The sequence below is a fragment of the Lycorma delicatula genome, chromosome 7 (genome assembly GCF_047948215.1).
Source record: "Lycorma delicatula isolate Av1 chromosome 7, ASM4794821v1, whole genome shotgun sequence".
NCBI lineage: Eukaryota > Metazoa > Arthropoda > Insecta > Hemiptera > Fulgoridae > Lycorma > Lycorma delicatula.
The window spans coordinates 115,342,546-115,368,047 of record NC_134461.1 but is presented as its reverse complement, the minus strand read 5'-3'; the positions used below and the strand labels follow the sequence as shown (position 1 = coordinate 115,368,047).

The window sequence follows — 25,502 nt, the reverse complement described above, 5'->3', positions numbered from 1 at the left end:
CATGATCATAGATCGCAAAGAGGATTCTAATATTATTGATTATCTCCTCAAGCTTGACATTTTTCATAACTCATAACTTATTTAACTTATATGTATAAGCAAATTGCTTACAAAGGAATCCCCCCTGAAAGAAATTAAGGTATACTATGATTCTTGTTTAATTAGTGTTATAAATACACCCTTAATCTTACCTAAAGCATAACCAAGGGCTTACAGAGATTTATTCATTTAAATATTTTATTCAAGAGATAACACAGTTCATTAGATTATTCTAGATTTTATTAGAAATATGTGATCTGGCTTATCTAGATGGTGCATCAGGTACTATTTTGTTTTTTTATAACTCTGGGATTTTGCATTCTGGTCTTTTTTAATGTCTAAGAAAAAAAGAATTGGTACTCTACAAAACCGCAGTAAAACATCAGCTATGCTGCCAGGATAATGTCACAGATGGGACAGGATAGCAGCTGACTCAGATACCATGGCAGTCACTCGTAGAAGAAGGAATAAAATATAAAAAAACGAAGGAAAAATAAAGAGGATAGTCAATAAATTGAAGGATCGCATCTGATTGGAATAGTGTACCATATTACCCAGGATCATTGGTATCTTAAATTAAATCTGCAAATAGTTGAGAAAATCAAATTAGTAATTAAATACTTTTAAACATTCTCTTAAATAGTTAAAACTAAATTGCCCTCAAAATATTACTGTATATCAATTCAATATTCATTATTTTTTTTATTTTTATGTTAACATTTAACTTGAAGTTAAATTTATTTATTTAAGGTTGTAGGAAAACACAATATCTGGTCACTTGTAGCTCGTAGTCATCAACATTCACCAATGGCTGATTTAGATTGGGATGAAATGGAGGGACTTTTTTGCCAACAAGCTCCTCCTGCTGCTGCAGCTCCAATACCAATTTCACCAAAACTTTCTGGAGATCCAGATCGAAGACGTAAAGAACCATCAGAAGTGAGTTGTTTATTAAATTGTTATTTGAACAAACATTTGAAAAGTATTTAAAAAATTCACTGAATCTGAAGTTTTTTTTATATTTTAATATAATTTTCATGAATCTTTTTTAAAAATCCCATGATTTTATTTCATTCTTTATCCATTTTACTCTATTAAACTTTTACTTGGACTAAAACTTGTTTTTGCAATGAATTGCTACTCAAGTGCAACTTCTTACTGCAGTCTTGACGCTTCCTTTTTTTACAGTACAGGGAAGAGATTACCTAACAAAATTCAGATCATAACTTTCAGTAAAAAGATTCAAATTTAAGCTGTAGTATATATTAGTGAGAAATTAGATTTTTTACTTAAAATTTTTTATAGTTAACAAGGGATTTTTTCAAGAATGATTATGCTCTTATTCTTTCTGGAACTACTGACATCATTGGTGCTGATAATGAGCATGCGATAAATAATTTTAACATAAATAAGGTTTCTTCCTACACCAATAATAATTCTACTCATATTCCATTTTGCTATGATAAATCATAACTGTTGAATGTACAGAGTAAATAAAAATTACAGATGGTGTTAATTCATATGGATTCTCCAATAAAGTTTTGTTTAATATTATAATTTTGATTTAGTATTACATCTAGTACATTACACAGCATTCAACTTAATAGAGTGGGGAAGAATGGTTTTGATATTAAAATAGCTCAGTTTTAAATGTTAAAAATATTAGCAATCATAATTTTAATTATAATTGCTCATCCACAAAATATTCTAGTAATAGTTAACAAAAAAAATACTTTTCAATGAAATATAACTGTCAATCAATGTAATTATAGTACAATTGAACAAAAATAATAACAGCATCTGAAATAAAATACTGTTCTTATTAACATACAAAACAAATATTGTTCAGAAAAGTTTAAACCTTACTTTTTGAATCTGTTCAAGGTTATTAGCTACAAATGTATAATATTTAAATGTCTATGATTCATTAGGCTTAGTGAGAGTAGTTATAAATGAAATCACAATTAATTCTGTCACCATGTTGTGAATTTAAGTTGTAAATAAAATTATTTTTATCCATGAGAGTGCTACATGTTTCCTGTGTATTATGTAAATATGTGTATAACAATAACTTTGTTGTTGTTATGTATATGTTGGGATAAAAATAGTTTAATAAAAAGGAAACAGCTCAGGTAGTAAAACAATACAGGAAACACTTAAGTTCTACAAAATATTGACAGAGAAGTATTAAAAAAAAAAGATGATTATGCTACGTAACTTTAACAAATGTATTTTTTAAGATCTAATATTAACAAAATTTGTTTTTTATTAATTAAAAAGAATGATAGAAATAAATATTCTATTTTGATAGGTACACAATAATACAAATTATATGTCGCATCAGATTCCTGTTGTAGAGTAGCACACCTACCCATTCAGTGATAGTCTAACACAAAGTAGCTGCCCCAGTACTTCTTTAAATAGATCAAAGAAAACCATTGTTAAACCTTGTTTAGAACAATAACACAAAATACATAATTAATTTGACATTAAAAAATTGAAGTTGTTAAAACGTATATTAATGTAAAATTAAAGTATATGAAATGATATCAAAGTAAATAAATGAAGATATTAAACAAATAAAATAAATAAAAATATAAAGTTGTCAAATAAAAATTATTTGGGCATATATTTATGTACAAATTAAACAGAGATCAGGAAAATTTTGAATTTTTTAATTAATATTATTTAAAAAACTCATCAACAGAGAAATATAATTTCTGAAAAAGAAAATCTTTTAATTTCATTTAAAATAAGTTGGTAGGAAATTCTATTTCTGTATGAAAAATAAGATGCTTTGACTTTTCCCTAAAGAATGTCCATTCTTTTGAGTGTATTTTAAATTACACCAGAAATATTGTTCTAAAGTGAGACTTAAAATCTTTCCCATAAAAAAGGATGGTGTGTGGGTTTGTTTGTTTGATTTATATACTCACTTTATTATTTTAGCTGCTATTGGCACAGAGAGGACCCCATGGTGCACCAGGCAGCTGCACTTGGTGTGCCAGGCGGCTGTATATGGTGCACCTGCCCAGCGCACACATGAATGATTCATTCATTTGAACGAATTTTACTTTTTTATATGAACAATTTATCAAAAATTATATTTGTGTTTTGGAAATAAAAAGGAAAACATTAGGGTTAATGCTATGTTAAGAAATCACAACTCAAGAAACAGCTAAAAATGTTCATGATTTTGAAGCTATATATATATATATATAATATAAGTTTTGGATTCATTAAATTAATTTAAAAAAGTTCCAGAACTAGATGACCTTGAGATGTTACGAATGTATGATGGTGACAAGAGCAAACTAGGAAATGCTGAAAAAATATATAAATGTTAAATATATTTAAAAAAAAAAAGATAAATATATATAGAGGTTGTTCAGATTAATATTTATTTACTTTTTTATTTATTGAAGATAAGGTTTGTTTGTTTAATACATTTTATCAAATTTAGTGTGTTTTACACTGTTTATTATTATCATGTTGAGGTTAATATATAAGAATAATTCTACTAAACTGAAAATGAGTCATTTAACATTTTAATAATTTTAAAATTTGTAACATATTCTCATGTTGTTCAACACAATATTTAGATTGCACAAAAATGTTCTTTGCTGGGTGTTACTATTTAAATAAAAATTTTAACTTTACATCATTAAGCTTAATTTTGTTACATACATCATTTAGTTTGATTCATTATAATTTATTTACAAATTGTACATAAAATCTGTAATTACATTAACTTTAGTATACTAAAAATATAATTTATTTTTAGATTGCTCTTTTGGATGGTAAACGAAGTTTGAATGTGAATATCTTTCTTAAACAATTCAGAAGGTAAGTTACTTTTTAATAAATTTAACATTTTGTTTTTAAATCTGACTTGTTATCCTAGAAAAATACTAAGTACATAATAATAATTAGTTACTGAGTACATACTAATAATTGACTAAGTACATAATAATTCTAAGTTATAATTATTTTTATTCATTCAGTTAATTTTTTTAATTATTGCTTATTTATAACATTAAATAGCCATTGAAACTAAATTATTATTTAGAACATACAGTGTAGACGGAAGTTTAGGTAGCAAATAATCAAATGCCACAAAAAATGAATTTGATGGATATGGCTTACTGGAGGTAGTGCTGGAGTCCATAATTATGGTTTTATGGACAGAATTGGGGAAAGATTATTGAAAATGTAGGGAACAGAAAATGTATATAATACAGACATCTGAAGGAGATTACTGATGATAGGTATTAAACAAAATTTTTTAGATTAATAAGCCCTTCAGTTATGATAGGGTCCTTTGTTTATGGAGTAATGGCACTGCTGTGAAGAAATGACAGATTGATGTTGAAATGTGGGAGGACTAGAATTAACCACCTGTATTTTACACCACCTATAATTATAATATCGCTAGTTTATAGTAAACCACATTTTTGTAACCATTAGCAAAAAAAGTTATTTTAAAATATAGATTTTTATTATAACAAACCAAACTATATTTTACAATAAAACATTTATAAAATATATTTGAAATATTTGCACTTGGCTTTATAATCTAAATTTCAGTCATTGAGATAACTGAAAAAACAATAATAATATTGATAACATAAATATAATGTTGTGTTTAATATGAACCATGCTGGCTGATACTTGTTTACTTGAACACAATGGAGGAATGTTAAAAGTGTGTTACCTGGTTCATGAGGCAGTTAAAAAAAATTAATTTGCTATAAAGAAAACCTGCTGCTAACCAATAATTCATTGCCTTAATCAAGGATCGGTATAAAAGTAAAGCAGAATGTTTTTTAAAGCCAAAAATTTAATAATTTTTTTTAAAGAATAGGAAAGTTGTATAATTATTAGATATACCTGAACTTTTTTGGTGAATTATCGTAATATTAATTTTATTGTGTACACAAATGTAAGAATGTATTTATAGTAAGTTTTCACACAATTTAAAATAATTGAAGTTTTCACATTATGTTAAAATAGCCCTAATTTTGTTCTTGGATTTAAGTTAATATTTTATTTTATTAAATAATTTTAATTTACAGACTTAAGAATTAATTTAAAATTGAATTTCCTTTACAGTTCAAATGAAGATATTATTCAGGTCATTAGAGATGGTGAGCATGATGAGATTGGTGCTGAAAAGTTAAGAGGTCTACTAAAAATTCTACCAGAACTAGATGAGCTTGAAATGTTACGAACGTATGACGGTGACAAGAGCAAACTAGGAAATGCTGAAAAGTTTCTTCTTCAGTTAATTGACATTCCAAAGTCAGTAAAAATAATATTAACATAAAAATATTATATTTTAAGCAATAACTTTTCAGTTGTTTTGTGAGTTTTTCATGAACTTAGTAAATTTTCAGTTCATTGTGAAACTGAAAACTGCTAAAATTTGTAATAATCTATGACTAGTAACTGATAATTTTAAGTTGGGCATTAAGTCACGCATTCATCAATATTGGTAAATTCTACCTATCTTCTTCTTTTGCGGTCTACATTCAAAGAATATTCTTGAAAAAAAGGACCGAATTTTTATTTTTCTTAAATTGTCAATAAAGTGCTTGAAGATATTCCAAATTTGTGAACAGTCTTTCTTTTTTTTTTACCTTTTTTACTTCTTTTATAATCTTTATTTTATCACCGATAGATAATGTTTTATGTTTCCATTGTACGTTCATTTTAAAATTCGGCTATTAAAAATGTACAGTAGGCCTACATATCAAAAGTTGAAATTGAAATGTTTCTACTGTACTTCAATTTTATTGATTCTGTTATTAGCGTCAGCAAATATAAAATTTTGAAAGTCACAAGATGAATTACTTCCAAGATCTGAATTTTTCATAACTAAATGAATTAGCTATGATGGCCTCCCGATCATTTATTTGTGTCTTTGCCTTTAAAGTTTCCTAAAATTACATTTATTCAAAGAAGTGATTACAGTAATCAAATCTTTATTACTTTGAAGAAAATTTTTATCCCAAATTTCCATACCTATTAAAAATTTTAATCAGAATATTATAAAACAATTATTCTGTGAAGAGATCCATATTGCTTCATAGAATAACTGTTACACATCCATCTGCAAGGAATGCAGAGCCACCTCATTTTATAAACAGTGGTGAACATAAATGAATGTGGTGTAGGCAGGAGGGCTAAAAAAAAAAAAGTGTAGCCTGGAGGGCTGAGAAAATTAATCTTTTCTCCCAGAAATCCATGAAGGTCTTGATGTCAAGCTGAAAGAGTAAATTTAGATTTACACCAGATTATAGCACTTTAGACAATTTTTGGTGGCATTTTCTTTGGAAGGATTTCAATATTGAACTCCTTCAAGCCAGCAAAATATTATGAATTATGAACAACAAATTTCAGTTATTGCAGAGTGTAATATTATGTTATTAATAATTTAGTTTTACCATGTAGTTTACCATGTTTTTACTATGTTGGATTTTTTTATTCAAATGAGTTATTTATTTAAGGAAAGAATTTTGATAGACTTATTCATTTTACAGAGGAGTTCAGAATGTCCGTTCTTGAAATTAGTAAATAAATCAATAACGCTATAATTAAAGGTGGAGATTTCTTTAACAACAATGTGAATAAAACTATTGTGCATTCATTTGATTTAGAATTAATTCATTTTGTGAACATGTGTTATATTTTTCCAGTTCAATTTTTTGAGTTATGATTATTTTGTATTCCTTTCAATACATAAATGGGTTTTGTAATAAAAAATAAACTAAAGCCTTATAACTGTTTTAAGTAGTTTGTTGGTTATTATTACAAAAAAAAAATTTAATTAATGTCCTGTATGAAATCCAACTTAAGGCTATCAAGAACGCCAGCAATATAATTAGATAAATTGTTGAATATAAAGGCCTAAAACAATAAAAAGGCAAGAGTTATAATAATTTATTTTGTGCAAATAAATTTGGTGACAATGAACATCAGCCTAGAGCATTTCATGAAAGTTCTTCAAGACAAGCAGGCAAAATACATTATTAATGTTAAAATTTATTACTTTTTAGTTGATAAGTGGAAACACTTTAAGGATAACAAAAAGATCACATAATATATTTTTGATTAAGTACACTGTAGGATTTCTATAGGATTAAATTTTATGTTCCAAGGTAATAAAAAATTGTTATATTTTATTTTAGTTTGAATCACTCTTTAACTATTTTATTGGCTCCTCAGCTACATATAGGCAGTATGATTTAAATGATATTCTATTTAAAATGTGTTATAATAAAATTTTGTTATTATGATTAATTTTTAGGGTAGTAACTGAGTGAAAACATTGAACAGGTAATATTGTAAGTTATCTATATAGCATGTTACTACATGCTATATAAATATATAACATTTTTATATATATATATATATATGTATATATATGTAGTAACATGCTATATAAATAATTAATATTATTCACCTGAAACTTCTACTGATTAATTTTTTTGTGTTTACTACAAAATAGTCAGTCATAACTGTAACAATGTTGAGTAAAGGATTGGAACAGACTACAAGAAGAAGCCAATTAGACACCCAAAAATAAAATCCTCATTAAGCCATTACATGTTAATAATATATTATTTATTTTGTTTAAAAATATCTATAAAACATTAATAATTTATGTTTATATTTCAAAATTAAGTAATCTTTTTCATACAAATTACATTTGCTTACAGTTACAAATTAAGAATAGAAAGTATGCTGTTAAAAGAAGAATTCGCTGCAAATATGAACTACCTTGAACCAAGCATTAATGCTATGATTGTAGCTGGGGAAGGTAAGTCTAATATGAACTTTTTTCTCTTTTTTTAAAGTTTCAATCTTAGAAACTTAATTAACATTTTGGAAGTTTAACAAATATTGAAACTGATTAAATAATCAGCATAGTACGTTTGACATTGTGTGGTCGATTACCTGTCTCATGTTGAATTAGTAATTTTTCACACTGCAAAACTTATTTCTTATCATTAACAAAAAAAAGAGTTTAGCTATAACTAACCATTAGCTGGTAGTTACAATAATAATAATAATAATAATAATAATAATAATAATAATAATAATAATAACAATAATACTATCTGAAAGTAAATGAATAAATGAGAATATTTTTTTATTTTTTATTTCTATAATGTCTTTAATCTTTTTGTAAAAATTTAGCCAAAATATGCATTAAGATCTTTTGAAATAAATTAAAATAAATTTATTAAATAACAAATAATTTTTACACTTTATATCAAGTCAAGGATTTCTTCAAATTTTGTCCACTTTTTCAGAAGAGTTGTAGGTTAGGATTGTGGCCACCTAACTATTGTGGTCTAGTGGTTAACTCAGCATCGCAAATCAGCTGATTTCAAAGTTGAGAATTCTAAGGTTCAAATCTTAGTAAAGGCAGTTTTACTTTTATATGGATTTGAATACTAGATTGTGGATAACAGTGTTCTTTAGTGGTTGGGTTTCAATTAATCACACATCTCGGGAATGGTCGACCTGAGACTGTACAAAACTACACTTCATATACATTCATACATATTATACTCATTCATCCTCTGAATTAATACCATATCTCTTTTTCTTTTTAAGAAAAAGAGAGCGGTTAGGATTGTGAAATCAATAAAATCTGAAGAGCCGTTCTTTTGGTAGCATTTAAACTACATCAGTTCACTGGTTTAATAACAGCATTCGTTGAAGAAATTAAACAGAACACAGATTTTTAAATAGTTTTTTTTTTGTAAAATTAGTAAACTCTAGGACATTGTAATTCTAAGAAATTGTTGTAATAAAATTTCAGGCAGTATTGTAAATACTCTTTTAACTGACTTCCTTTCTCTAAATGAAGTCAGTTAAAAGAGTATTGTAAATACTCTTAATTTAACCTATGTATTTGATATAATTATTAATTATTATGATGGTTTGATGTATTTGTTCAAATTCGAAATATTTATTTTTTTTTTACATATTTTTAAGCCTTACTATTCTCCAATTGATCAGTTTTTTCGTTCTTTTTTTAGATAATTCCTTATGTTAACCCCACTGCAATTGTTTAATAAAAGTTATTGGAAGATTTTGTTTAAGTATTAGTATTATTATGCATATCCTGATGTCATTCTGATATTTGAGTACTGCATTTTTGCATGAAAATTAAAAAAAAAGTGGCAGTAAAAATAATACATAATCGTCTATCCCAGAAAGCCTTAGCATAGACTTGATAAGTCTTTATATAAGTTCTCTGTTCTATTTCTTATTTTTATGGAGTTATGGGCTTCTTGTCTTTGTGTTTCTTATGAACAGTGTTTTTTCATTGATCAGAATTTTTTATAGGCTTACTCATATTTTTAATTAAAATAAAACTATAAAGTGTAAAATAAAATAACTTTTTTAGAAATCATCTCTAAAAAGTAAAAATAAAAATAGGTTGGGGTAAAATTAAGGGTTAATAAATTGTTTTTAAACTGGTGCAACTTCAAAAAGTGTAAATTTCAAGAAAAGTAGAAAGTTTTTTACATTTTTTAGGGAATTTTTTTTTAACTTTGTATTATTACTTTTTTTAAAAAGTTATATACTTTCATATAAGGTACATCAAAGAAATCAACTGAAGAAGGAAAAAAGGAAAAATTGAAATTAAAGTACATGACCTAAATAAAAAACAAAATTCAACTATGTCGATTTTTTAAAATACATAATGTTAGAATGATGTATGTTTTATTAGATTAATAAGCGTTATTCTGTTAACAATTAGCTTTTTTAAGTTTTTTTTTTTTTTTATGTAATGATTATTCTAAATTTGTGTGATATTCTAAGTGTGTGAGATATTCTAAATTTTTTTATAATCTGTTTTGTTTTATTTTCATAATATATTTTTCTTTCAGATCTTATGACGAATAAACCTCTTCAAGAAGTGCTCTATATGGTTCTAGTTGCTGGAAATTTTTTGAATTCTGTAAGTATATACAAAAACTACTAAGATCTTAATAAAATATTGTACTTAAATTTATTTATTGCAACATACTTGTATTTTAGTTGTTTATGATTAGATTTAATGTAAAAATTTAAAAAGTTTTGTACTTCTCATAGGTTTTAAATTTTTCTTATTGTATCATTTGTTCATATTGTAATAATTCATGTTTTTTTAGTTTTGGATAAAAATTACACAAAAAATAAATATTAACAGATAATTAGTCAAGTTGTGCTGGTTATCACCACAATCTCCCACCCAAGTTAAGGTTTTCCATATTCTTTTGCAAATGCACTTCACCATTAATTAAAAAAGCATTTCCTTTCTTTCACTTTTTTGATAGCTCTACTTACTATATCCTTCTATAAACATCATTTCCCAATTAAATGTATAAAATTATACAATTTTCCTTAGATGATTATTTTCATTACTTTTATGCAATTTCTATAAATCTTCCCTCTCTCTTCAAAAAAAAAACAAAAAAAACGACTCCCTGGTTTTGAAACAAATCATTTATTACAATACAGACTAGCATAGTTCAAGATAATTCTGGAACCATAATTCTGTTTGAAGCACAGGCCATATTGAAGAGTAATATACCCATCACCATTGAACGGGTCATTGACAGTGTATGGAAATATAGAGAAAGCAAACCTGATGATTTCAGCAATCTTTAACTTATGTAAAAATATTTTAATGTAATTCTATTATATAAAACAATATTTTTTAGACTACAATAAAAAAGTATTTAAATAAATATTTTGAAAAGATATTAAAAAAAAATTAGAAATTACCAAACTAGAAACAAATATTTATAATTTTTTATTTGTTTTTTCATATTTTCCTCATCTGAAAAAATAATTTTCATCACTCAAACCATCATTATATATGCAGATTTTCCATCCACAAATTGTTACCTTCCTCTCCATCTACATCACTGGAAACATAATATTTTTTTAAACAATTTTATTAATACAACATAAATTTTTATTTATAATACATATATTTTTATTTAATTTTTTTTTGATACATTAATGCAATTTTATGGATTGTATTTCTTTTGCAAAATGAATGTTTTCTGTTATAAAATACTTAACAGCAGAATCTACCGGATTGGTCTAGTGGTGAACTCAGTGAACTCGTCACTGTAAATCAGCTGATTTCGAAATTCTGAGTTCTAAGGTTCAATTCCTAGTAAAGGCAGTTATAACCAAGTAAAGTACATACTTATAACCAAATGGTGTTCATAATATTTATTCTTTTCTTTAAATAGGCATCAATTTGATATGATTTTGATTCAATTCCTCATCACTATGTTGCATAATAAAAGTTTTGCTGCCTTTTAGTTTAAATGCATTTCATAGAATCATTCTTTTCTCTATAACAGAAAACCGTCCTACAATAACTGGTGAAATTTTACCAGGTAAGTTTCATACCAAGTCAAGAGTTCTAAGGTTCAAATCCTAGTAAAGGCAGTTACTTTTATTTGGATTTGAATACTAAATTGTGGATACTGGTGTTTTTTTGTTGTTGGGTTTCAATTAAATACACATCTCAGGAATGGTCAACCTGAGACTGTGCAAGAATACACTTCATTTACATTCATGCATATCATCCTCATTCATCCTCTGAAGTGAATACCTTACGGTGGTTCAGGAGGCTAAACAGAAACAGAGAGAAGTACTTAATAGAAGGTTATGTTTTTTATTCTATGTATGTCTGAATTTCACTAAACAGTGAAATTCATTGTATTAGCTTTTTTTAATGAAAAAAATATTAGATTATTTGTTTTGATTCATAGTACGCAAATGAAAATTAATATTTTGGTACAAATAAAATGCCAGCAAAAGGAACCATTAGTAGTAGGATTTTCTTGTATTGAATAAAAATTCCCACAAATCAACAATTATTTTTCTCTTACATTTTCTATATCTTGTGTTTTTTTTTTATTCAAATCGGTCCAATTTTCAAACTATCAAACTACAATCATTTTGCTCTATTTTAATCATTTTATGTTTATTATTTTATAATGCATGAATGTTTGCATTGTTTTCATACAAATGTTAAATTATTTGTTGATTTTACTATTGTTTGTAAAGTTAAACCTCTCTAATTCGAACTTCATGGGACCAATATTTTTTTTCGGTTTAGGGAGTTTTCTATTTAGAGAGGTAAAATAATGAAACTCAAAAATTGTACACAAAGATTTCATAATTTAATAAAAATTTATGTTAATCAATAATAACGTACTACAGTAGTAAATTACATTAGAAAAGACAAAATGTATATAGTATTATGTAAAAATTAAAAAAAAAAAAAAAAAAAACGCCTCTGCAAACATCAGTGCTTTTTCTTTTATGACTGGACCCCCTAAACTGACAGTATTATCTCTACATTATTTGAACCATTTTATCACGAATTTATCAATATTGGCAAATTCTACCTATCTTCTTCTTTTGCGGTCCACGTTCGAAGAATATTCTTAAAAAAAAGGACTGAATTTTCATTTTTTTAAATTGTCAATAAAGTTCTTGAAGGAATTCCAAAATCGTTTAGTCTTTCTTTTTTTTACCTTTTTTACTTCTTTTATAATCTTTATTTTATCACCAATAGATAATGTTTTATGTTTCCACTGTACCCTCATTTTAAAATGCGGCTATTAAAAATGTACAGTAGGTCTACATATCAAAGTTTAAACAAGAATGAACGAGAAGACACAAAAATATACGTAATCGAATCATAACATTTTAAAATGAAATAAAACTTAATTTCTGTGAGAAAACTACTGTTAACTACATAAAATCAAAACGGATACTTTATTAAATTATCCGTTTTAATTTTATTCTGAGTCATTATGTTATGTATAGCCTGCTGTAAGGAATAAGACAAGCTATTCTCATCATACAGTGGCACCGTGCATGTAGTTTTGTTATCGACTACTCCGGCAACAGAAATAAACAAGTCGGAAGTTTATTAACATTAGGCATACAGTACTGGATAAAATTCACAATCCACACTATCCACTATTAAACTGAATTTATTGCTATTTACGTTTCTTTGGAAATCATGTACTGTATGTAAATTTTTTACTGAAAATGTTTTCATCAAAGAAATAATATGTATATCAAGTCCTCAAAATTTTTGAATAAAGGAAGTGATTTAATTCGATTTAAAGAGGATTTTTCAAGAGGACAAAGTAGATATTCAATTTAGGGAGTTATCGAATTAAGGAGGTTTGATTCAGGGTGGTGTAACTGTATTTGTTAATTTAATTTAATGAAGATTGTCTGCAATGAAGGGTTTATATATAGTTTTTTCTTAATATTAATTTCCTTCTTGTTTTATCTAATACTAGTGGACCTGGCACTACTGACCTGCTTCGCTATTGCTAAAAATGTACAATATCAATCAGTATTAATTCTATTTTAATTAAATAAATTAAAATTATTGTATTTCTTCATACAATTGTATCTCTAGGATATACAATGTTTTTGGTGATTCCACCATCCAAAAGAGTTGCCGCAATTCCAGATAATGCGATTGCCAATGCAATATTATTTTGTCATGATAACACTCCTGTGACAAATGATAATAAATTATGAAATTTTCAGTGGAATCAGTTAAGTAGTTTTTGAGTTATTATGGCTCACACAAAACGAAGATTGTTTTTCATTTATATAGATAATTATTGAGGAAATGTGAGACCCATCAGCAATCACAGTTTGTCTCAATTCTTTTGTATAGAAGAATAAAAAATATTTTTTTGAAAATATGATTGTATAAATTCAGGTAGGTACAGCACATAGTAAATGTGTAGTTTTTTTATTTTAATAGCTGACAATGAAAAATAACATATAATAGCGTATTTTGCAAAATAACTTTCTTTTTTATTTAATTGTATTTTTATTTGAAAAAAAATTACATTTACAGCTGGTTGCATCGATATTTAGATATTTAACTAATGAGGAGCAAAGTATATTATGGTCTAAGTATTTTTTGCAAATAATCCCTTCATATATTCTCCTGTTTTAATGTGATCTTCAGTTAATCTGTATCTTAAAATATGTTCAAAATAGATATGGTCTTTAAGTATTAAAAACGCCTTATTAAATCATATAAAACATTCATTATTAATGTGTTGCCTCTTTTGTATTTTATTTGGTGATGTATTTAATTTGAAAAAAAAAACTTTTTTGTATAATGGCCTTTATGAACATTGCTGTAAAAACAAAATAAAGTTAGTCAAAATCTAAATCTGATCATAAAGTCTTAACAGTTCTTTGAGTTATAGAAATACTATACTGATAAATAATAATTTTTATTAATAACTTGAAATAAAAATTCAAGTAATGTTATGTATATAAATAAATATTTCTCTTAACATGTTTTAGTATTATACAACATATTTTGATAATTTTTTTTAATGTTTTATTTCAATCTGTTTTTCTAGGGAGGTTATGCTGGTAATGCTGCTGGAGTGAAGTTGAGTTCATTGCAAAAATTAACTGACATTAGAGCTAACAAACCAGGAATGAATCTCATACACTATGTTGCCTTGGTAATTTGATATATTCTACAATTAACAGACTAAAACTAAATTTTCAAAATAACAGACAACACATTCATACTGACAGCTAATTTTTAAAGTTTAAAAAGTGCTATTTTTTTTTAAAGTATATGTTAAATTTAATCTATTTACTGTTAAATATGCATTTTACGTAATTCTTGTGCTTTATTTTTAATGATGCTTGTATTTTAACCATTACAACTTTGTCACAAAAATGGTGTTGTAACAATAAGATACCTTCCGGTTTCTCCTGTGTAAAAATATAAAATGATTATTTTTATTTGTCCAATTATTACCCTTCCATGGTAGGAAGAACAAAACCTTCAATATATAATCAGTATTTTCTGAAAGAATTAACTTTTAACATCTACCAAAAAAAAATTAGTAGAGATATATTTCTATAATTTTTCTGCAGTTTTATATAATTTTTATCCCAGTATTAAGATGTTTTATGCATATGAACTCTTTTACATAAGACTATCAAATTTTTATTTAGCCAACAATACAAAATTTTAATTTATTCTAGAATCCAAGTCTACGTTATTTTTACTAAAAATGTTGTATTTAATGGTTGTAAAAACTGATATAAATTGTTGTTTTTGCTGTACGTATAACTACACAACATATAGTACTACTGGAACAGACTAACTACTAAGTGATATTTATATGCTCTTTCTAAACTGCATTTACCCACAATTATTTTATACATTGTAAATAAAAAGTTTGTAACTTATAAAGCTTTTTTAAATAATCATTAATTTACTTTATTATAAACATGTAGGTTTAATTGTAAAGTTATTTAAAATAATCACCTTCAGCTACAAACAAAATGTATATTACAATTTAATTTACCCCTTTTTAAAATATCATTATTTATTTCACAACTCCATTACAAGCTTAAAAAATTGTAGTCTATTTTTAAAAAAAGTCAATCAAATTTATGCTATTCGAAAAACTTCATCCACTTTTGATGATGCCACTTTTTCTGTAATACATTTAGTACAGTGTAAAAGTACACATTAAAAAAACCATACTAAAAGTTTTTAAAAAAAACTTCACTAGTTCATGCTTGGTTCCCTGCGCCCTATCCACTGGCCTGGTACATTTTGATCCAGGTATGCTCATGCAATGCTATGATAGGTGCAGCAGAGTGCCATATTGTTGGTAATAAAACCTGTCATTACCATATATTGCACGAATGGAAGGGAAAATGAAGTCAGCAAACATTGTTAGATACTTTTCTCCAGTTACATAACCTTCAAAACAGAAAGGCCCAATGAGTCCTCTAGGAGACAAGTCTTACTACACATTCACATCAGGTAAATTCACAGCCTTCTCAGCAGTAATGTGGGCGTTATCTTCAGTCCAGTACACACAATTATGCCTATTAATAGTTTCATTAAGTTTGAATTGTGCCTCATCTGACCAAACAAGCTACCACCCATAAATCTTGGTTCATGTATAACCATCTAATCATCGTATAACCATCTTCACATAAGTGTATCCTGCGATGTCAATCGTCATCAGTTAGCCTTACTTTTCCCAGAAATTTAAACTTGTAAGTAGGGAAATAAATGTTCTATGACAGTTCAAAGTATGTATACATTTTTTGACACACTCTACAGTGGGATTTTAAACATACCATGTCCATATTAAACTTTATGTGTATGAGTGATAAAAATGTACTAATTATTCTCAAAATCCTGTAAAAATATTTCTGACTTAATTGCTAATAGTGAAATGCCATAGGTAAGGTATTTTTTTTTTTTTTGTATGTAATGTTTGTTATTAAATTCAAAATAGTTTTGTTGGAATATATTTCTTTTAAAAGTAATGATACGTTTAATAACTTTGGATATAATAACTTCTTGGTTACTTCTTAATTTATTTTTTATTATTTTTATGGTATGGTCTACAGGTATACTACAGGATACATGTTAGTTGTCATAACTAACTATGCTAATGTGTACTGACATTTTAAGCTATTTAAATTATTTACTAATTCATAACCATTTTTTATATTAAATGTATTAGGTAAATCCATTTTATTTCTGAGAATTTTATGTAATAAATGTAGCATAAAAATACATATAGAAATTATTGTTTAGCTTATAATTTTTTTTTCTTGTTAATATTTTTAATTTAGCACCTTGTAATATTTTCACTGATTTACTTTTTCTTTTCCAGCAAGCTGAGAAAAAACGAAAAGATCTTCTTAGATTTCCTGATGATATGTTGGTTTTGGAAGAGGCAACAAAGTAAGAATAATTAATTACAATAAAATATTTGTTTCATTCAGAGGATTCCCTCAGTGAAAAATTTTAGAAACTTTAACCAGATGAAAATTTAAGAAATCACATATGATCAGTTTATTCATTCTAAGAATGTGAATATTAATCAATAATAATTTATAGGATGTATTCAATCTTGCAATAAATGTATAGTTAAATAAGTATTTATATTCCACAAAAAAAAAAATCTCTAATAGTTAAATGATTTTAAATGTATGATTATAGTTAAAAAGTGTATATTTATCATAAACCAAATTGCTCTTGCTTTGTAAAGGATTTGGTCAATTTCAGCTATCTGAGCTGACATTTAACTTTTTTCTGTTATATCAAATTATAGATAAACTCTAATATTCTAATCAACTATTCATCATTTTCAAGTACAACAAAAAAAGTTGTATTTTTTAACTGTCATGTTTGATTTGTATTGAATATACTTTGTGTATTGATTATACATTCATGAGATGTTTTTCAAATTATTTTTAATGTATTTGTTGAAAAAGCGACATTTTAAAGCAAAATATCTTCAATAGTATTTTATAGCCGATGTTAGCCAGTTGGTATAGTGATTCTGATTAAATTTAGATTTAAACTAAACTGAGAATAAAGAAATTATAATTAATACAATCCAGCGAAGAAGTTTATGAGTTTAAAATGTTTAATATTGTTCCAGCAAATATTCTTAAAAGTTAAGATATTAAAAAATTGACTTAACATTTCATGGTAGCATCTGAATGGAAGGTTCTTTCATCTGGAATTTTCCAGGAACTCAAGTCCCAGTTTGTTTTTTACTTGCTTGAAAATTTCATTCTGTACCTCTCACAAATACAAGCTTCCCAAGTTCTGATGAATGAATGAATCCTATAAATATTACAATTACTGATTTAATTGGAACATTTGCATATCCCGATCAAGTGTGGTTCCATCAATTCTGGATTATCAGATTTCTACTGTATAGTTTTTCATTAACAGTGATCGCTAAATTAAATACTAACATAAATGCTAAAAATTGTACTTTGATGATTATAAAAATTGTGTAATTATTATGTTATTGTTTTTGCTGCCAAGGAGAAGATTAGGTATTTTTAATGGTAATGAAATACAACTTTTCATCTAATTAATGGTAAGCTTTTTAAACTACTAATGTACAGAACTTAATATAATTAATTTGGTACTTGTTTTAAAAATGTTTTTACTGTATACTCTCGTATTTATGTGTATTTGTCAATAAATAAATAACAACCAAAAAACTAATGCAGTCATGAAAGTGCAAATGTATTTATTAAAATATATATTAACCAATGAAAAAGGGTAAATCTGGGATTCTATAATTTTTGTTTACTGTTAATAGTATTAAGTTGATAATTTTTGTGGAGAGATGTTCCATAACAAAAATAAGTCAGTGAGTCCTCTCATTCTTCATTTTGTACTCATCACAAACTGACTTATCAAATATATTAAATTAAAAGATATAAAGGGTCTTTTATCTAAAACCATATGTCTTGACTAAAATAAAAAATCTCATAGATAAAGAAAAAAATAATTATTATTATTATAAACAATACAGTAGAGTCCTGATAATTCAAAGTGATTGGTACCAAACTATCTTAAATTATTGGAAACTGAGACTGTACTCAAGATAACAATGAAAAGAAAAGACATGCTGAACATTTGTTATGATATTTAATATTTACATTTGTACTTATATTTAGTTAAATAAATATAACTACTTAAAAATACTAATTATGATGTTATAAATAAAAAAACAAAAATTCAGCCTCCTTTTATATGTCTTACCAATGCATTTATTTGCAGCAGCATTACACAGTTGTTTTAGTTCTAATTCTGTCTTACTTGCTTATTTGTATAACAAAATGAAGTTTCAACAGCTTCTTTCTCTACTTTGGATGAAAAGTTTGCTTCTGTTCTACGCTTTGCTATTTCTTACTTAATACCTACAGCATTTTCACTTACTTTTTCAATAATATCTGTGTCTGGAACTTTGAATTGTTCCTCCTTTTTATCAACTCATGTTCATTAGTTTTATTTGATGTTTTATATCCCAAAGTAGCTTAGCAAAATGTGCTAAACTTTTATCATTTGTTCCTCTGCTGGTGTCTTAATTCTTTTACAAACATTTTTGCCTGTGATTATGATAAAGTGGTTGAGATTGAGCTAGCTGGAATTGAGGTACAAAAGCTCTTGTCTATGAATCTTTTGTACAAGAAGTGTAAGTAACTTGACAGCAATATGTTTCTTATTTCTTTCATATAGACCAATTCTTTTTTCTTTTCTTTTTTTTTAAGTACCATGAATGAGAATTGGATTTATGGAACTCAGCTTAGACTTTTGGGAGTCAAATATTCCAGGTTTCTACTATATTACTTTATTCTCTATATTTTGTATGTTGGTAACAGAAATAAAAATGTTAAAAATGAAACATAAGCGAAAAAAGACTTTTATTTATTTTTTAATCTTTTATTACAGAACAACTGTAGAACAGCTACAAAATGAAATTAATACATTGGATACAAGAATTAAGAAAATTCACAAACAGATTGATCTTCCAACAACTGAGAATGAAATTAAATTGCAGATGGGAGAATTTCTGAAGGTATTTTTACGAATTTGATGAAGATTTTATGAGTGCTTCAACATAATTATTTCAATATAACTATTTTATGTTGCATCATTATTTTGACACCCCCTCTCTCACACACACACACACACACATTTTGTTTTGTTTTTGGAAAAACCAAACAGCATATACTATACTAAATTTATTAATATCATTGTATTAACAAGGTAATGTACAATTACATGTTTTATACATCTTTTATTTTTAACTAGTTCCTGTTATGCTCAAATGCTCAAATGCTTCCTGTTATCCTACATGCTCAAATGAAGTGCACACTGGATTCTTTGAAACATGCTAGTTGCAAAAACTTCATTTTGTAAAAAAAAAAAAATATTATGCAGCATAAACAGAAAATTAACATTAAAAATAGCTTCAATAGTATTTCTGGTGAATTTCATAGAATAAAAAATAATAAAATTAGTTATCTGCAAGCGACAAAAATTTAAGTATTTTATTAATTTTAAAGTGCAGTTGACTAATAAAATAAATTATTCAATTTTATGAAGTAATTATTAACTAATAATTTTTAATGTAAGAATTAGCTAAAATTCATAATTATTATAAAATTATGACATGGAGCAAGGTCATGAGAAAGTAATGGTTTTACTTTACTTTCATAAAAAAATAATTGTCATATAAAAAAGTAAAATGGTGTACAGTACACTCACACTTCAAAATATTTACTTATGAAATCACCACTAGTTCACTTCTCACTCATTTCTTTTGTCCTTCACTAATACAAACAATATATAATTTTCAGATGGCAGAACATGAAGTGGGAAATCTTCACAGAGATATGACTGAATTAGAAAATGTTAGAAAATCATTGGCTGAATTTTTTTGTGAAGATGTAGGAACATTTAAACTTGAAGAATGTTTCCGTGTTTTCCATGGTTTCTGTGTTAAATTTCGACAAGCAGTAGTTGAAAATGAGCGAAGGAGAGTACAAGAAGAACAGGCAGCTGCAAGGAGGAAACAAAGAGAAGAACAGCTTGCTGCTAAACGAAGACATTGTGAGTCTTTAATTCAATTAATATTTTTCTCTTTGTTGGCATATCAAACTTTGGATACTGATGTTTTAGTCGTATGTATATCACTAAAGCTTTGTGTTTTTATGATAAACATACTCATTATTATCATTTTCTGATATAAATCTGAAAACTAACTAGTAATAAATATTTTATTCCCACTAATCCAAACTTAATTTTTTATCATCGTTTTTCTACTTTAAATTTTGAATAAATTGTTTCCACTTTATTGATTTATTTGTAGTTTTAATGAGTTTTTCATTCATTTGTTTATTTACGTTTTTATTGCACATCTGAAATCAATTTGTCAGTACAGTCTATGCAGGATACTAAAGAGTTGTGATTGTAATCTTGTATTTGGTACCATCTTAAGTGAAGATTTATAATAGTTTTACATGATTACCTATAATTTTATTTACTTTTTTCATAAGTTTGGTTTCTTTTTTTAATTTTTACCACTGCTATATAATAAAATAATAAAGCATAACAGAACATATTTGAAATCAAGAACATGATAACTTTTATTCTTTATTATTGCATTATTTTGGGAATTAGTCTTCCACAAGTCAAAAATTCCATGTTTTTTATGTTGAATATTTTATTTAAATTATATTTATAATTTTATGATAATTTCAAAAGTTTTGATTATAAACAAAATAATTATGAAATAATCATGCAATGTAAACATGATGTAATAATTATCATAAATTTGTTGTTCAAATATGCAAAAGAAATTTTTTTTTCAAATGTATTCATTGGATTTGAAAAATATGCTTCCTCACTGGGAAGAATTCTGGGAAGCATTGTTACTAACTCCAATAAAAATGTATTTTAAAGTTATATTTACTTAAAAATGCATATATTATTGTTATTCTAAATTCAGTATATCTCCACTATTTCTTTACTTTGTAACTTTATTTTGCTTTGTCATGTAAATAATTTTATTTTACAAGATTTCTATTGTACTGTGAATCTTTCTTTATATAGTGAGTGGGCAGCTAGGTTCAAATGGTTCCGAATCAGACTGCAATTTGGTGGACTCTCTTTTGTATGATATTCGTTCTGGTTTTCCTCAAAAGAAAAGTTTTGATAAAGATACAAAGGTAATTCTATTTTATTTTTATTTTGAGAAGTACAATTATCCAAATTACATTTAATAATAAAGTTATTATGTAAAACTTTCATTCAGTAGTTTTATAGAATTATATAAATTGATAAACAATGAAAAACAAATTAAAGAAATAATAATAATAATAATAACAAAGATTTTCAATAACACTGTTTTGAAGAAAATCATTAATTCTAATTATTTAAAAAAAAGTATTATTAATATTTTCATTCTTTTTTCCTCCATAAAGGTTCGAAAATTAGGAAATGGTGCAATGACTTCAGAAGAAGATATTTCCCAAACTGGATCACCAATGCTTACAAGGCGTAGGTTTGGTTCTTTCTCAGGTGAACCTGGTGCTAAAGAAGAAAATTATTCGCCAGGTATGTTCTTCCAACAATTATTACTTTCCCACCTATAACAATATATGCTGCTATAGAAGTGATAACTACAATGGGAAAGTATACAGATTGGTCAAAAAAAAAATTCTAAAAAACTGGTCATTTTTAAGTTTTGTGCTTTAAGAAGCATTAAAAAAATTTAACAAAAATAAATAAATAAATTTAATTAAATTGTAAATAATCTTTAAAATAATTTTTATTCCAGTACTCCCAAATCCAAAAAAATCTATTTTTGTCAGACAAACATTTGTGTATATGTATGTATATATGTTGACCTGTATTTGGTCTTATAACTCTGGACCCTGTTGACCAATTTTCTTCAAACTTGATGGACAAGTACTGAGTTCGGGGGAAAAGAATATATTAAGGTTTTGCAAAAATTGAAAAAAGGCGTAGGTAGGTATGTTTAAGCTAGACAGGGGGGCAGTCGACTTCCACGACACCCTGACATTCCTGCGCATAGCCTAACGGCAGAGGCCGGGGATGTTGGGGGTGTTTAAAAAAAGGATTAAAAAAAAAAGGTATGTTTAAGCTGAAATAAAATTTCAATCTTTAGTAAGACACTTCAGCCAAAGGCTTTTCTTTCAAAAGTTGAATTCTTTTTATAAAGTTTGCAAATTACCAAACATTTTTATTTAATATTAAATCCTTCCTCAAAAAAAAATTATATATTTTTCTTTTTAGCTATACAAAAAAGAGGTTAACTGGAACATTTTGCATCTATATTTTATACATCAATAGGCCTTCAAACCATTATAGAGAATTTTTGCCCACCCCACTCCAGAGGTTTATGGTAACAAAAAATATATATATATTTTTTTTAAATTAAAAAAATTGTATTAAACTAGCTGGTCAGAGCTCAGCCCCACCCCCTGTGCTTATTAAACTCACGCGTGTGAGAATAATAATGATAAATAAAAAATTAAAGCCTGTTCAATATATAAAAACTATCAGTGTATTGTAATTTCTTCTGCGCAACAGTTTGATTGTTACAGGATCGGATATTTTTGAGAGATCTAAAGAATGCAGGTTCAAAATAGTCAGTCTCTACCTTCAAAATAATAGTTATAGCCTAGCTACCCACCCTTTGTAAGGGTAAAAACATATTTTGCCCAGTACTTAGCATTACTTGACAAACACCACTAGGAGGTGACCATACTTCATTTCTATTTTTTTTTTAAGTTTTTTATTCTATGTTTTTTAGTCCAGCAACCAGAGGCAGGTACAGCTGGTCAAATTGCATATTCTATAACTATAACTACGTCAGTAGTATCTTTGTATTTTTAAAATAATTTTAAAAAATTATTTTTTTTAAACTTATCACCATTAAGTGATTTTCTTAAAAATTACTTTTACCCAATGCCTTCCCCTTGAGTATTTGGAGGCTCCAAAATGAGAAAAAAAAATTGTTTTCTCAATATCAAATTTTTAATACTCAAAACATATTTTTTTAATAATAAAGTCACTAAAATAACTTAATACCCATCCCCTGATGGAGGAGCTTCTTGATTGAAATTTTTATAGTTGATATGAAAAACTTTCTGATGTAGCCAGAAAACTATTACAAAAATGAATTGCATAACCAAACCGGGGTACCCAGGAAAGTTATGTAGTTCATTGCCTGCTTTTTTAAATTATATATTTATAAATATTCTTAATTTTATTTTTTCTTATCTCTGAAGTAGTCAAATCTCAAGGCCTCACTTACAACTTAGTGCCATTATTTCATTGTTCCAATTTTTTTAAATTCTTTTTGTATTTGACCTAGCCACCTTCATTTTTTTCTTCTTAACGACCTGTTCCTTGTATTCGCCTTTTAAATATTGTTTTCCAATTTTTAGAAGAATGTATTACTTTTAGGTACTACTGTAATCTTTTATTACATTTTATTCTCTTTGTTAATTTTCTAGGACATCACCAAAGGTATTAATTAGAATTCTATTTTCAAAGGTTACTTTCTCTTTTTCTTGTCATATGATCTATCACCAATCTTCAGAACCTTAGATTCATAGAAGTTGCATTTAAGTACAGTATATTATTAATCTTTGTCTTTGCTGAAAAACGTTTGACAGAAAGCAATTTGAGATAAGAGCATCTATGAGATGCATCAAATAATTCTTTTATTTCTCATTCAGAATTAATATTTGCAAACATTGTTTTATTTTTAATTTTGTAAGGTTACAATCATGATCATTCTGAGATGGTAGTTATTTAATTTAACAATGATGGTGTTACCATTACTGTTTTTGTTTGTTTAAAATTATAATTATTTGACCAAATTTATTACAGTTTAATACATTGGCTGTGGTACTGGTTACATATGTCCTGCATGATCATTTACTGTGGAGTGTCCTATTCTCTCCTTGATTTCTCTTCTGTGCGGTATAGGTCTTACGTAGTTGGTAAAAAAGGTAAAATTTACCATCTATTTGGTGTGATATATAGGATTGCTATGGTTGGAGTCTAAACGATAGACATTTTTATAGCTCTAACACTGCTAAGTAACAAGTTAGTTTAGTTCTATCAATGTTTGACAAATAGTCCCTGAACCTTTTCAGAGATGTTAAAGGAATAAGTTTCAGTAGGTTGAACAAATAAAGAAGTTGAATGGGTGCATCTTTGTATGATTACTTTCATTATGTTCTAGAAATATATTAAACTACAAAATTGAACTATTCATTCTAGATGCTGTCATAATGACCAAGCTTAAGAATAACAAACTGAAAGGGAACACAATGAAAACTATTTATTAAGTTTTTTAATGTAGAGTTTTCAGGTGGTTTACTATTTTAAATTATGAAACGAAGGATTTACATTTAATAAAAATGAGAACTTCACATTATGTTTACTGGTTTTCTTAAATCCTATTGGTTTATTATACTTTAAAAAACTTTATTATACTTGTTCAATAATATAACTTAAGACTTTTTTTCTTAACTAACCTTTTTTTCTTTTTGTTGTTACAATTAAAACTGCTATACACTCCTCAAAAATTCGACAGTACTTTTATTAATTTTTCTAGTATGTACCACCTTATTTCGGTGTTTTACAGTAGTAAAACATGAGCAATAGGAAAAGTAAAATGGAAAAAGTTGAGATGATTTTCCAATACTTACATTTTTTTAAGTCATGTAACAGACTATTAAGAACATATCATTGGTACAATGGATAACATGGTTGGTACAGTGGAAAACAGTATTCTTTTCCTACTCTTTTGTATGGTTGTAATTTGTTGATTTGTTATGCTAGGCATAGAAGTAAACTTGGAATATTTAGACATAGGAGCATTCAGAGTGAATTGTGTAAAGAGTATGTTTTGTGAAATGATATCGTAGAGATCAAATCAATTAATGAGATCATTATTGATTGTGTATTAAAGCAGAAATAGAGAGAAAAGACAGGTAATGGATCAATATGGTAACTACTAACTTCATTG

At 26.4% G+C, this 25,502-nt stretch overlaps 1 protein-coding gene across 3 annotated transcripts in view; it reads left to right on the top strand.

Annotated features, from left to right (window-relative positions):
- LOC142328432 (uncharacterized) overlaps positions 1-25,502 on the top strand; it is a 628,302-nt gene that overhangs the window by 582,983 nt on the left and 19,817 nt on the right. For all 3 annotated transcript variants that reach the window (XM_075372177.1, XM_075372178.1, XM_075372176.1), the window contains exons 9-19: positions 790-978; positions 3,824-3,885; positions 5,152-5,340; positions 7,761-7,861; positions 9,951-10,021; positions 14,487-14,594; positions 16,791-16,861; positions 19,379-19,505; positions 20,290-20,542; positions 21,545-21,660; positions 21,916-22,048. In XM_075372177.1, the coding sequence (XP_075228292.1) occupies positions 790-978; positions 3,824-3,885; positions 5,152-5,340; positions 7,761-7,861; positions 9,951-10,021; positions 14,487-14,594; positions 16,791-16,861; positions 19,379-19,505; positions 20,290-20,542; positions 21,545-21,660; positions 21,916-22,048 (1,420 nt within the window). The remainder of the gene's footprint in view (positions 1-789; positions 979-3,823; positions 3,886-5,151; positions 5,341-7,760; positions 7,862-9,950; positions 10,022-14,486; positions 14,595-16,790; positions 16,862-19,378; positions 19,506-20,289; positions 20,543-21,544; positions 21,661-21,915; positions 22,049-25,502) is intronic.